The sequence below is a fragment of the Misgurnus anguillicaudatus genome, unplaced genomic scaffold (assembly GCF_027580225.2).
Source record: "Misgurnus anguillicaudatus unplaced genomic scaffold, ASM2758022v2 HiC_scaffold_28, whole genome shotgun sequence".
Classification (NCBI taxonomy): Eukaryota; Metazoa; Chordata; class Actinopteri; order Cypriniformes; family Cobitidae; genus Misgurnus; species Misgurnus anguillicaudatus.
Genome location: NW_027395278.1, coordinates 4,659,782 through 4,675,115, shown reverse-complemented (window position 1 = coordinate 4,675,115; position 15,334 = coordinate 4,659,782). Strand labels below are relative to the sequence as shown.

The 15,334-nt window shown below is 37.2% G+C and overlaps 1 protein-coding gene across 2 annotated transcripts; it reads left to right on the top strand.

The window, feature by feature from the left end:
- Nucleotides 1-648: 648 nt before the first annotated feature.
- Nucleotides 649-15,194, top strand: LOC141362558 (serine/threonine-protein kinase PLK4-like). 2 transcript variants are annotated; one of them, XM_073864807.1, is made up of 16 exons: nt 649-883; nt 1,679-1,774; nt 1,893-1,988; nt 4,493-4,607; nt 5,269-6,250; nt 6,934-7,019; nt 7,568-7,911; nt 8,009-8,113; nt 8,197-8,299; nt 8,396-8,545; nt 10,247-10,380; nt 10,528-10,622; nt 11,075-11,159; nt 11,675-11,818; nt 14,289-14,395; nt 14,618-15,194. In XM_073864807.1, the coding sequence occupies exons 1-16, from the start codon at nt 854-856 to the stop codon at nt 14,715-14,717; spliced, it is 2,772 nt and encodes a 923-aa protein (XP_073720908.1). In that variant the 5' UTR covers nt 649-853; the 3' UTR covers nt 14,718-15,194. The 2 variants fall into 2 exon arrangements, with proteins under 2 accessions (XP_073720908.1, XP_073720907.1); XM_073864806.1 differs by having other exon boundaries at nt 11,075-11,201.
- The last annotated feature ends 140 nt before the right edge of the window (nt 15,195-15,334 follow it).

Here is a 15,334-nt window from a genome sequence, read left to right as displayed (position 1 = left end):
CTGTCAATAACTATAATAAGAATGTCAGCACCTGATTTTAAATAAATAAATAAATATATATTAGGGCTGGGCATAGATTCATCTAGATTAATCTCATACAAAATAAAAGTAATTATTTTGCATAATATATGAGTTTGTGCTGTGTGTTTATATTCTGTATTATATTCACACACACACACACACACACACACACACACACACACACACACACACACACACACACACACACACACACACACACACACACACACACACGCATTTAAGAAATGTTTTATTTTTATATCTTTTTTAATTTATATAGAATATATAAAAATAAATATATATATATATATGTGAATGAAATGTAAATGTTTCATGTATATACATAATAATGACACCCAGCACTTTTATTTTGTATGAGATATGCCCAGCACTAATATATATAATCAAACCTCAGATAAAAAGTCTACTAACTAACAGAACTACACAGAATAATGTTTTGTTTTTGTTTAATTAAAATTATGCAAATGAGATGCACTTTACACAAGCTTAAAAGGTTGGGTATTTAAAATATCATGCCTTGGAAATTTAGGACTTTTAATTTGACAAACGATGTCTAGTTCCGTGTTATTCGACTTCTGGCCACCCATTGGTCAGTTTTCGAGTGACGTAGATTGCGTCATTACGAGTTCTAACGGGCGGACTTTTTCAAAATGGAGGAAAAGCAAACATTTTGGAGGGGAAGCCATTCACACATATTAAATGTATTTTTGTACGTCATTCTCCAGTCAAAACATCGAATCGCTACAGAAAAATAACGATGTTTTTGGATTTATTTTACAAATCGATCTACTGAAGATATTATGAAGTAAAAATGAGTGTTTCTATCGGTGATAAAATTGAGGTAAGTGAGCGGTCGCTTGAGGCTCGAGCCTGGCTTTCGTAACTTACTTGATTCGGTTGTTGTGTGTGTGTGTGTGTGTTTGTTTGTTTGTTTAAACTCTTGAAAACTATTTAAACTTATTATTTCGTAAATGCCCAGGTCTTAATTTTCATTCGTTACTGCTACTACTGCATTTGGCAAAGAGTTTTAAACGTATCATATTGTTTACAGGGACCGAGCCAAAATGCATGACATGAAAAACGTTTTCAGTTAAATAATAAAAATACCCCCGATACGTTTTGACACATGCTGAGTCTCTCGCCGTCTGTTCATCCATCTGCGGTACATTTAACGTTGCAAAGGTGTTTTGGGAATTGCGAACGTGGAGACAGTTGCTAGGCTACGGGCTGTGGCGTCAGTGTCAGGTAGAGAAGCGCGAGGAGAGCGGGAGAGTGATAAACAGATGTCAATGTCAGATGCAGGTAACTAGTGACGCGTCAACAAAGAGTGCACACTGTTTCCAACGGGATGCTATTGTGTTGTTGGGTAAAATCCGTGATCGCAGCACTCTATGCAAGATGTTGGACTTAATTCAGTCATTCCTGCAAAATGTAACTACTAACGATTCTCAAGAGGACAGAATTTTAGCATCATCTGCAGATCTTAACATTGAGGTAGGATTTTTCGTGCTGAGATTTTCCTCCAAAGAAACCTTCAAATGAATAAGATGGATCCCGGGGGACAGCACTGAACTCTTGAATTGATTGCATTTGTGTTTCTAATTTGTAACGCAGACTGCATTCTTTTATATTTCAGGACTTTAAAGTTCTCACCTTGCTGGGTAAAGGCTCCTTTGCCTGTGTTTACAGAGCAAAATCTGTAAACACAGGGTTGGAGGTGGCAATTAAAATGGTAAGAACATACTTTCTGCCGTGTTTTAATCTTCTGTTTTACAAGCGAGTAGATAACCGGTGTTGTGGTTGTGCAGCATCTGTTCAAAAGTGTTCAGTGTACCCATATGTACTTGCAGATTGACAAGAAGGCAATGCACAAAGCTGGCATGGTGCAGAGAGTCATTAATGAGGTGGAGATTCAGTGTCGGTTAAAGCATCCAGCAGTTCTTGAGGTGAGCTCAAATCCTTTTCACAGACATGGATTACTGTTACAGTTCAACTCATGGTCGCAATTAAACAAAAAAAGCTTGTTTACAGCTTTATTGCCAGATTATTTAAGTTTGGTAACATTAGTAAATAAACATAAACACACATTTTGGATGTTATTGCGCTTAATGGAAAATCAAGAATTATTAAAATGGTCATTTTCAGTTTTAAAGTCTCAGAAATGTAAAGGCAGTTTCTTCAGTGGATTTTTTTTTCTAGTTTTAATCATTTTTCACCTCTCTAGTCCCTACTTTATTTTACTGGCTGGCTAGTCAAATATAGCTTTTAAGGCTCTTACTGTACATTTATAAGTGTAATTTTTAAACATATTGATTGACTAACCAAGCTGATAATAATTTGCACATATAGGAAATATAATTACTTTCTAAATACTTATGGATTTCAGCTGATTCATTGCCTTGCTGACTAGCTTTTTCTTAACACGTTGAATACTTTTTCCCTGTGTCATTCAACTTTATTTCACATAACTTTATTTATGGACTTTAATGTTGTGAATTCTTTAAATTTGTGGATTTCTCGAGTTAATACTGATGTCTGGTGAACATTTCATGTAAATGACCTCATTGGAAATATTGGTACAAAAAAGTTGATGCGTTCAATACTTATTTCCCCCCGTGAATATACAATGTAGAAATGCACCGATATTACATTTTTCTACCGATAGACGATTATTGATATACTGATATCTGCTGATACCGATGATTTGGTGGTTATATTAACTAAATTTTGAAGATTCCATTTTTTGAATGTTATTCCTTTATATTAATATTGAACATTAAACTAGTGATGTTTATTGAAATTTTCTATACACAGAGCTCAAGTCATTGCATTTTTCTGTTCTCTTTTGATTGACAGGATAACACAGCCATGCCGAATTGCTAATAATGTGAAAATTTGCTTTTATCAACCGATACTGATTATTGGTCGATATTTACAGTGCATCTCTACTATGCACATATTTGTAGCATAATAATATAAAATGGAGGGCTGTCACTAGTGTTGTAGTTCTCGAGACCGGTCTTGGTCTTGAGACCGGTCTCAAGACCACTTTTTAAAGGTCTTGGTCTCTTCTTGGAATCGACCGCATTTTTACTCGGTCTCGTCTCGGTCTCATACAAAGAGGACTCACAATTTTATTTAAGACCACAACCGATGGCACATCACAAATTTATTTATCATTAATTTAATGCAGTTTATTTAGGTTTGGCATATGATGTTGGCATTGTTTAAGCATTGTTTAAGTTTCTCCCAATGACAGTTTGTCTAATTTTTTTACTAAAAAGTCCTGCATTGTGTGAAGTGGATGGCAAGCCATGGAAAGGCAGTTCAGAATAAATGGATAAGTTGATTTCAGCTCCTTAGTGTTTGTTCACTTTTATTTGCTTATAGACAAAGATAAATTCCCACATATTTGCAATGCCTTGATTATTTTATCAACTTTACGGATGGCATACATCATATGCATATTCCACATTTTATCATAATTGTTTTAATGCAGTGACTTGCACTGGTCTTGGTCTTGACTTGGTCTCGACCCTTTAAAGTCTTGTCTTGGTCTTGGCCTGTCTTGGTCTTGGTCATGACTTTAAGGTGGTCTTGACTACAACACTAGCTGTCACTAATATGAAATTTGGCTGGCGGTTAATTGCGTAATAAATTGTGACAATTATGATGATTAATTGTCTGTTTTATTGCTTTGCCATTTAATTCTCATAATTTTTGTTTGTTCATGAAATAATTTTCACACGTTGTTCTTATAATTTAAATTAAATCTTTTGCAAGGTTTACCTGGCAGTAAATATTAACACACAACACATATTTAAAAGTAATTATTTATTGAATATATCTTTCAAAAACTGAAAATTCTAAATAGGAAAAAAACACAGTGTCTGAAAAACTACAGAAAAAAAAATGCAATCAAAATAAATTGACTATACCAGAACAGGCCTTAAATAGTAACCAATCCTACCAAGGTCATATTAGTACAGGACCATATGTCTGTAGTGGCTGCAAAAAAATCTATTCCTTACAGATCCTTAAGAATAGCATCCTTCACTTCCCTATATTTGAAATTGCTGTTTTGAAAATGTATGTTTTACCTGCCAGTTCATACTGCATATTAAAGTTTAGCATGATTTTTTCCACGGTATTGAATGGTTTTGCAATTTATCGTGTTATAATGTCAGTTAAGGAGTGCCATCTGATACAGTCGCGTTTATACGAGGATGTAGCTCCCCCTTGTGTTTTTTTTTTAGAGAGATGTGCAATCATTGCGGTGATTTGAAATCATCGCGATGAGGTCAAACAGTTGCGATGAGACGATTATTTAAACATTGTGACAGCTCTAATAACATTATTATTTAATATTATTTGAAGAAAGTTGTCACACTGAATTACTTTAAGTAGATATTGACTAATTCTGTTTTTTTTTTCTATTTTCTGACTCAAGCTGTACAATTACTTTGAGGACAGTAATTATGTGTACTTGGTTCTGGAGATGTGTCACAATGGAGAGATGAGCCGCTTTCTGAAAGACAGGAAAAAACCTTTTACAGAGGAAGAAGGTGAGTTTTAACTTGATCTGTTAGAAGAGGGTTAGTCAGGCCAAGAACTGATTTAGTGGGCCAGCAAAGATGACACATTTTTAAAACATATTGTCTGTTTTTTGGTACTGCCATTTACATTTAATTTTTCAATTACCTGCCTATTTAATTTAGATTGCAAGTTTATGTGAAATATAGCCTAATGTTCTTTTCTATTGTCCCCTGGTGGTCTACGACAGAATTGAAGGGGGTTAGTGAGTTGATGAAAAACCATGAATTGATTACAATTAAATCACAAAATGTAAACAAATAATTTTAATGAATAAATAAAACGTTTACTTACACAAAATATATATTTTATTTAATAATAATGATGATGCAACTTGTTTTTAATCAAACTTTAAAGCAGATTACATTTTTTTTAAGCTAAACATGCAAATGTGCTATAAATTATTGAAATATTAACTTAAAATCAAACTCTTGATCTGATGCATATTTTACCTAAAAGTACAAAAAGGATTTTGTTACCCTAATATACAGTCGCTCCAAAAAGAATTTTAACACTTTTTAGTCACATTTTTTTCAGGGTGCAAAGGTCTGTAGGAATGCGATGCTGGAAAACAGATTTAAGTGTTTGTTTCTAACGTTGCTATCTGGTAATTTTTGTTTGTCTTATTAACAGCGAGGCACTTCATGCATCAGATTGTAAAGGGCATGCTGTACTTGCACACTCATGGCATCATGCACAGGGATCTGACCCTGTCCAACCTCTTGCTCACTAGCAGCATGAACATTAAGATTGGAGACTTTGGCTTGGCAACACAGCTAAAGCTTCCCAGTGAGAAGCACTTCACTATGTGCGGCACACCAAACTACATTTCCCCGGAAGTGGCCACACGCAGCGCTCACGGCCTGGAGTCTGACGTTTGGTCGCTAGGCTGCATGTTCTACGCGTTCCTAACAGGAAGACCACCCTTTGACACGGACACTGTAAAACGCACTCTCAACAAGGTAGTACTGGGAGAGTATCAGATGCCTATGCACATATCAGCAGAAGCTCAGGATCTGATTCAGCAGCTGTTGCAAAAGAACCCCACCCTCAGACCCAGCCTCTCGGCAGTGCTGGACCATCCTTTTATGACTCAAACTGGCCCCACCGGAAATAAAGACTCTGGAAGCAGCGACGGAGGATCCATAGACAGCGGCATTGCCACAATATCTACAGCCTCCAATGCCACCAATAGCAGTGGTAGCAGTCGACTTCAGAGGAGAACCAGGCAGGTGATCGGACAGCCCTTACCCAATCGCATGGCACCGATTCCCAGCCACTCCCATCACTCCACCAGCTCCAGTTTTAAGAGTGGGCATGAATGGCAGCCTAACTCGCAAGAAGAATTTTCCAGGATAGGTGGTGGGCGAATTCCCTTCAGCGCTGACAGTGGAAGGCCTCATTCTCGCTACCTGAGACGCGCTCATTCGTCAGATCGATCCGGAGGTGGGTTTAGCCAAAATCGACAGGAGGCGGAGTTGGAGAGATGCCACTCAGAAGAGACACTTCCAGGGTCTGGGCGCTTGTTCCCACCAACCTCCAGTTACAGAGATACGCCCCATAGCTACTCTGAGCATGGACGTCTCCCATCTCCACCTGTCAAGCAGCCTGCAAAGTAAGAGGCAGTGTGATTTATATACATTTTTTTTGGAAATATCAGCATATAAGCTTGTATGTTATTTTAGTATTATAATGTACAGAGTTCCCACCGGTCCTTGAAATCCTTGTAAGTTTGTGAATCTGGGAGAAAAAATTCAAGACCCTGGGAAGTTTTTGAAAACATACATGCATAGATACAGGTCATTGAAAGTGCTTGAATCTATTTTATGCAAGAAGTTTTCTGGAAAACAAATCCATATTATTCCCTGTGTAGTGTAGGATAATATCATAAAAATTCTAGACTTTTTAAGCACACATGCTTAATTGTTCGCTTTATATGCTTATATCTTCTGTATGCAAATGTTGATTCATACCAAAATGCTTTTTTGCATAGTTGTGTTTGACACATCAAAATGTCTCTGGTTACGTATGTAACTGGCGTCCCCAAAGTGTCACCGCAGTGCGAGTTCCCTCAAAAGGGAACTGTAACAATGTATCTTAAAAGGTAACACAATGTAACCCTGCTCTCACTTGAAATGTGTCCCCACATTTAGTCCTTGAATTTGAGGGTATTGGATATGGAAAGTCGTTGAAAGGTCCTTGAATTTAAAGTTAGCTAAGGTGTGGGAACCCTGAATGTAGTGCAGTATCTACTCCTATTTTGTTATAAACTGTACTTTTGTTATTTTTCTTCCTCAGTTCTGGATCTTCTTTCCATACATCTACGCATTCTGTAAGATCGCAGATATCCGACTCTCAAACACAGCCCTGGTTCAACAATGACGGTATCACTATCTCTTACGGTTTATTAAAGGGTTTCTTTCACAGAAATGTATATTTGGTTGAAATTCTAAGAATTCACAAAAAAATTAGCTTTAGCTCTCCGTGCTTTCTTTGATGTAGTTCTAATTGGGTTATATTACAACACATCTTGAGCATTTTTTAGCAGAATGAAGTAAAAAGACTAATTTCTTTAAAATTAGAAATTAGGATTTAATTTCATTTAGGTTTAAGAGATCCAGCAGTGTCCTGCTATTGCTCAAGTGGAAGGGGAGTTTACCCTAAAATCTTGATACATCAGTTTACATTTTTATGCAGTTTGTAATACTATATACACATTTCCTGTATTTTCGGGATGTATTCTATTTATTAAAGTGATCGAGAAACAATTATACATGATCACTATAACATTGCATTGAAACAACAAAGACTTTTGCACAGTAATGCATATCACAATATATAACACCATAAGACACCATATTGCTTTAAATGATTTGTAATGTACCTGTCAAGTGGTTTAGAGTACTTTATATTGTCTTTATGTCTTTTTAAGGGCCTTTCAAGAGGCCAGCAGATCTGAGCAACCACAGCAGCAGTGGAAGTTTCCATGCCGGACGTAGGCAAGCTGTGACACCAACCTCCTGCAGTGACAAACCCAGCGGCCTTCGCTCTCAACAGCAGCCCAACTTGTTCCCTCACACCAACCCTAGACCCGGCAGAGAGGACGAGTTTAGAGCAGGGCAAGCAACAGAATCTCAGCTCTACTCGGACCCGGGTCCGTCACTTGCCAAAGGCAAAGCAAACACAGAGAAGGAAAAAGCATCCTGTAAGAAGAACTTTTTACCGCTCTGTGCTGCCAGGCTCAAGCCCATTAGACAGAAGACCAAAAACGCTGTGGTGAGCAAAGCCACTCTGCAGTCTTCATGGACATGTCTAGATTTATTTATATGGTAAAATTAAAAGATGAATGATAAAATGTGTGTTTTTTCCCCAGGTTAGTATCTTGGACACCGGGGAGGTGTGTATGGAGCTGCTGAAAGGACAAGGAACTCAAGAGAGAGTCAAGGAAGTGCTGAGGATCTCATGTGACGGATCCATGGTGAGGGACTTTCCCTAGTAAATGTAATACAACAGGTAATGGTTGTTTGGAATATTGTTATTTATGGAAGATGATATGCTTAGATTACAGTATACCAGCCCAATGAAGGTAAAGGCTTCCCTGTTTTGGACCATCCCCCTTCACCACCTGAAGACATTCTCATCTGCAGCTTTGAGGATTTACCAGGTAAGTTATGATTAAATCAAGGGAAAGCGGTTGAAGTATGATTTATCATAATAAGAAAGATCATCAGAGCATCACAATTTACTTTGTTTCCTACAGAAAAATATTGGAAGAAGTACCAGTATGCTACAAAGTTTGTTCAGTTGGTGAAATCAAAGACCCCTAAAGTCACATTGTACACAAAGTTTGCCAAGTGTATGTTGATGGAGAACTCTCCAAACGCAGACTTGGAAGTGTGCTTCTATGATGGTGAGTGTCACAGATTGACTTTTTTATGATTTTTACAATTGATATTCTCGTAATCTTTAACATCACTAGAGTAAAGGATGTAACCAAATTGCTTCAGTTGCTCAGATAAATGCATTCACCCCACCCACAATGTTATTGTGATATAGGTTGAGTCATAATATTTTGCGTCATGTCGGAACAATTCGAACTTAACCAACAAATGTAGCTTATAGTAATTGCAAATTAAATGGGACATTTCACAAGACTTTTTTAAGATGTCAAATAAATCTTTGGTGTCTTCAGAGTACGTATGTGAAGTTCTAGCTCAAAATACCATATAGATCATTTATAATAGTATGTTAAAATTGCCACTTTGTAGGTGTGAGCAAAGGTGCTGTTTTGGGTGTGTCCTTTAAAATGCAAATGAACTGATCTCTGCACTACATGGCAGTTTCCTGGTTGGATAGTGCAGATTAAGGGGCGGTATTATCCCCTTCTGACATCACAGGGGGAGACAAATTTCAATTACCTATTTTTTCACATGCTTGTAGAGAATGGTTTACCAAAACTAAGTTACTGGGTTGATCTTTTTCACATTTTATAGGTTGATAGAAGCACTGGAGACCCAATTATAGCACTTAAACATGGAAAAAGTCAGATTTTCATGATATGTCCCCTTTAAACAACTGACAAGAGGAAGTTTTTAGGTTCTGATAAATTACACCCTTCACTTTTAAACTTTTATTGTTTTTAAAGATATTTAATATTAATGAGATGCGTCAGTGCTATTGCTATGAATGGGGGAGATTGCAGCGTTCAATATGGCCGTTCTAGTCCTGCCTTTTAGTAAAAAGAGTCAATTGTCTACCGTTAAAAGAACACGGCAACTTTTTTTGGGACTTTAGCTTATTCATCGTATTCCCAAGAGTAAGATAAGTCCATACATACCTTTTTTATCTTCATGCATACTGTAATTCTGCCTGACGCACCCACCGCTAGCCTAGCTTAAAACAAAGTCTGGAAGTAAATGGCTCCAGCTAGCCTACTGCTCCCAATAAGTGACAAAATAACGCCAACATTTTCCTGTTTATATGTTGTGATTTGTATAGTCACAGCGTGTACAGATAACAAGGTCATATGAGACACAGCCATCTTTTAACCGTATACATACTGGGAACTATATTCTCAGACGACAAAGCACTGTTACTTGTGTGGAGTGATTTGCTCGCAGCACCTGAGAAGCCCCGTGGTGAGGAGTAGAGAGTTCGCGCAAGTGTTGAGCTAATCAGTCCGCCCAAGTAGCAGTGCTTCGCTGTGACTATAGAAATCACAACATATAAATAGGAAAATGTTGCCATTATTTTGCCACTTATTGGGAGCAGTATGCTAGCTGGAGCCATTTACTTCCAGTCTTTGTGCTATGCTAGGCTAGCAGCGGGGGCATCAGACGGGACGCATGGAGATGAAAAAGGTGTGTATGGACTTATCTAACTCTGGGGGATACGTTGAATAAGCTAAAGTCCCAAAAAGTCGGCGTGTTCCTGTAAAGAATGACATGCCCTGACCCATGCGCAGTATCTGACTTGGCTTAAGCAAGACCTGAAGGAGTTGCAAACCTGGCGGCGCAGTGATGCAACTTCCTTAAAAAGACTTTGTTGTGTTTTGAGACAAGTACATCCATTAATGTATTAAAAGGATATTTTGTCTTTTTTTTTTGGCCAGGTGCGAAAACCCATAAGACGAGCGAGCAGATGCGTGTGGTGGAGAAGAGTGGGAAGTCATACACGGTGAAAGGCGACGTTGGGCTGAATGGACTGAGTGCTGACTGCAGACTCTACATGGAGCTCTCTGAGGAGGTACTGCTTTGGGTTTAGTACTATCAAAGCTGATTTCTGGCTTTTAACTGTAAAATGTGAGTGTACATGTTTCTATGTCGGGCTGTATGCTACTTTGATATTGTGTTTGTAGAAGTAGTAATACTCAGGTGTTTGTGTCTCTTTCAGGGACATCGGATGTGTCTTTCTTTGGAAGCAGCTATAACTGCTGAGGAGCAGCGTAGTGCTAAATGCACACAATTTTTCCCCATCACTATTGGCAGGTGAGCCTTAGGTTTAGACCGTTGTGGACCAGTAAGACTTTCGTTGAGACTTTTATACGTTTTGAGTGCACCCCCAATTGGATGTTAAATTGTTGTATTATTACATTTATGTATTTTCTATATTGGTATTTGTTGCACTTCCTTCAGTTTATGCAGAGTAATAAAAACATTTTTTAATTGTAAATACAGCAAAGAAAGGGAAAATAAAATATCTAGGTGGTGCATTATGGAATTTTGTGGAAAGTTCTTAATTGTAATGAAAATGATGTCTTAAAATCTTAAAGCAGGGTTTATTTTCTTTATGCAAATTATCTTTTTTTTTTTTAATTTGAGGTCAAATGTGACTTAGGCATTTTGTGGAGATATCTTACTTACATTTGGAGTTAGACTTTAAATTCACTCTTGACTGTATTTGAATAATCATATATCACTTGTATTTGTTTGTTTAACAGGAAACCCACCAATCCTGTTTCTCCAGCCCCTCAGGGTCATTGTTCATCTGACTCAAACCCTGCGGCACCTGCAGCGGTTGCTCAGGTGTGCCCGAGTCCACCGCAGCCCCCAAACATCACTCCATCTGTACGTCATGCATGAATTTGAACCACATCTAGTGTTTAAATTATTTCAGAGTTTAAGAAATGAGGAGCTTAGATACGAAAGCCGATAAACGGCACCTCCGGCATAAATTATATTACCTGAATGCTTTCGGCACGTATTATACAGTCATCAGTACTTTCTAATCCGCATAATCCTGGCCTCAGGCCATTCAGAAATACCGCTTTGTCAGGGCAAGGCAACTTTATTTGTATAGCACATTTCATACACTGAAGTAATTCAAAGTGCTTTATATAGAGATGAAAAAACAATCTTAAGAGGGGAAAATAATCCGTAAAAACGAGAGATTGCTTTGTTGGCGGATCCCATTAGTCGGATAGAAAAAATGCTTATTTGCAAGTATACACATGTCAGACCCACTTAAAGGGTTTTGCATTTGTGCTCTTTAAATTTTGAAATGATTTTTATTATTAACTGATAAAATGTTTAAACCCTAGATGATTTCCTACACTGGATCAGACTTCACCACAGCCAGTATGGCTAAAGGCAGCTCACCCCAGTCAGGCAAAGATGAACGAACCATTAACACAGGGAAGGTCCTGAAGTCCATTTTTGTGCCAAACATTGGCTGGGCATCTCAGGTAAGTTTACTTATTTTTATAATTATAATAATAATAATAAAATAATAATTTGTAATGTTTACATTACAGTGTAGTAAAATCAGTGTTGGGGTAGTTACTCAAAAAATGTAATTAGTTACTAGTTACTAGTTACTTCTTAAAATTGTAATGAGATTACTTTACTAGTTACTGCATTTGAAAAGTAACTTCACTACTTATTACTTTACTTTCCTTTTTCTTAATTTACCACATAGATACATGGACATGGTTTAGGCGGGGTTGGCTGATGATGAGTGACTACTTTAAATGACCGGCCAGGGCTCAAGACTAACTTTTTGCACTGGTTGCACTGGTGCGCCTAACATTTTTTCTTAGGTGCACCAGCACAAAAGTTAGGTGCACCCTAATTTTTGACCCCATCGGATTTATAGTTCGCCCAAAAATTAAAATTCTGTATAATTTATTTCTAAATCAGGTTTGTAACTCTCATGTTGTTACAAACCTGTATAAATGTCTTTGTTCTGGTGAACATGAATGAAAATATTTTGAGGAATGTTTGCAACCAAACCATTCATGAGCCCCATTCACTTCCATAGTATTATTTTTTCCTACTATAGAAGTGAATGGGGCTCATGCTTGGTTTGGTTATTAACATTTCTCAAAATATGTTGCTTCGTGTTTATCAGAACAAAGATATTTATACAGGTTTGTAACAAAATTTATAATTTATTTTTGGGTGAACTGTCCCTTTAACACCGCAAGTTTAGCGCCCATGGTGGTTTCATACAGAATATTAACATGTAGGCTATTTGATCATTTTCATGTTGTCATTCCATTTTCCTTATACGAGTCATGCACAGTCCTGTTTGATAACCCGCATCCGCGCGATTAAAATAACAATTGACCCATTATCCGACATCAGCATCAATTTATTTCATACCCGTTTTACATAAAGACTGCGACCGGCCGCACCGCAAATCGTGATGTAAGGAGAAACCTTTAAAGATCTTCATGCAGAACATTGACAGAAATAAGCACAGGACCATGCTTGTTTAAATATATTATCATTTAATGTGAAACTTTGTGAGGGTCGGCTGATTGACAGCTGAGCGGTCAGCAGTGTTTGAACACTCATAAGCGCTGCGCTTATATTTATTATTACCTTATAAATTGATGATATGATTGCAGTGATTCCAAAGGGATGTCCAAAAAAACTCAAGTAGAATGTTAAATGTTTAAAGTTTAATGTCTCTTTCTCGCTGCCCTGTGTAAACCCACGCGGGTGATGGCATGAAACGCGTGAGGAGCTTGCATTTTGCATTACCTTAAATTACCTTAAATTATGGTCATACAAATAAAAGTAAAACAACATTCAAAACTGTAATGTGTAAATTTATTTATGTAAAGTTACACTCGCAATAATAACAAAACATTGTGCTTTTTTAAATAGGTAAAAAGTGTTTTGTGCTGCATCGGTTTGGGAGCGCGTCACACAATAAATAAACTCATATAGGCTACTTTTGAATTCGTTTTGTTAATTTGCTAATTATTTAAGGGAAACACATTTCATATAGGCTTATTTATTTTATTATTTTTTTCACTAAAGAAAGACGTAATCATCACGTTCTATTCATTTTAATGCTTTTTGCGCATAAACTAAACCCTTGGGGGAATTATTTATAAATGAATCAACAACGCAAATCAAGGAATTAACTTATTTCTCTATTTAAGACAGTCTGGCAGGGCGGTAACAGTGATACATCAAACACCGAAAAGTTTATAGGATTAGATTTGGAAGTAAGATTATGAAGAAAACAGCGGTCCTGACTCCTGGCTTTTTTCTATAAATTGAGCGCACGCGACATTGCTGTTTGGGTTACGTTCAAATAATTTCTTTAAAAGAATTATGCTCTGACTCGATTGAGGTTCATTACCTAATTCCGTCTTCGGGTTCGGACCTCTCGATCCCTGACCGGTAAGTTAAGCAGGATCTTTCGCCACAAGTGTTGTATTGCCATGCTGGGCTTACAAATGCTCAGACAGGTTGCTCATCGCGTTGAAAGACACTTGTCATGTGGGCATAGTGTGCATTTCACACTAATATTTTTGTCCTTTCGAGCAATACGCTGAAAGTTATGTGAATATCGCCCCAGTGGCTGAAACCCTCCGTCTTCATTTCCCGCTCCCCTTTGCACCAGCAGCTCCGTCAAATTAATCTCTATGGCAACGGCACACGTACAGGGACACGCATGCACGCACCACTTAAATAGACAGAACTTTACACCCAGGCAAACACTGCTTGGGTAACGCAGGAAAGCGCGTTCCTATAGTCTAGTAAAGTAGTGTAGTTACCAATATTATTAGTGTAATGCGTTACTTTACTTCGTTACCCAAAAAAGTAATGTAGTTACTGTAATCCGTTACTTTGTAACTCGTTACCCCCAACACTGAGTAAAATACAGTATTATCATTTTACTTTGTTTTGTTTTAGCTTACAAGTGGTGAGGTTTGGGTTCAGTTTAATGATGGATCCCAGCTGATGGTTCAAGTTGGCGTCTCCTGCATCACTTTTACTTCATCTGATGGACATGTAACCAGGTACAGGCTTTCATATAGAAATTAATTATTAAACACATCTGACACAAAGAAATTTGATTGAAGTGTACAAATTGGGCTATTACTGGTTAATGTTACTTTATTCACAACAGACCTGAGTTTCGTTATATTAGCGAAAATATAAGTAATGAATGAGATAAATAAAATCAGGGCTATTTGAGACAATACATAGGATCAGATTTAATTTTACCCAATTTTTTACAGGTATAAAGAGAATGAAAAGTTACCAGAGCTGGTCAAAGAAAAGCTACACTGTCTGTCCACCATCCTGGGGCTTTTGGCCAGCCCTGCTGCCAGACGCTGAGAAAAACAAATCACACGCCAAACAAACGCAGAGTTTATGTGACCTAGCACTTCTGTTTTTTATGTCACATTCAACTAATGAAAATACTTTGAGTGTTTGTAAATACATTTTTAACCTTTGTACATATAGTCCTAAAGATTATGAAAATTATATATTTTTATGTTGTACATAATGGGTTTTCTGTCTTTGTGTATGTAGATGTATTGTGCGTGGTGGCTTTGTTTTTTCTACCAGTGTTTTCAGCTTTACAATGAAATGTTAGATGTACAAATAAGAATTAAACATCTGCTGCCTGGTCTATAATTGGTCATGCTGTTTTGTGTTTTTGCTTTATTAAGCACTTGTAGGAAAGATTTAACAGGGAGTTGAACTGGTAATGGTATTGTGACATAAAATATATTTTGCATAAAGAAATTAAATCTTTAGAAATATTAAGATGTACTGCTACATTTTGACAATAAAGTGTAACCCTCCTCCTATTTTATATATGAAGAGTAATTGAAGACGGGCCTTGAAATATTCGAAAATAATGCAAACCCAAGGTGGTAATGCGACACGGGTGGGTGATTCTCGCGAAATTAGACTTATGAGGTGTCATGAAACATTTTGATAAAAAA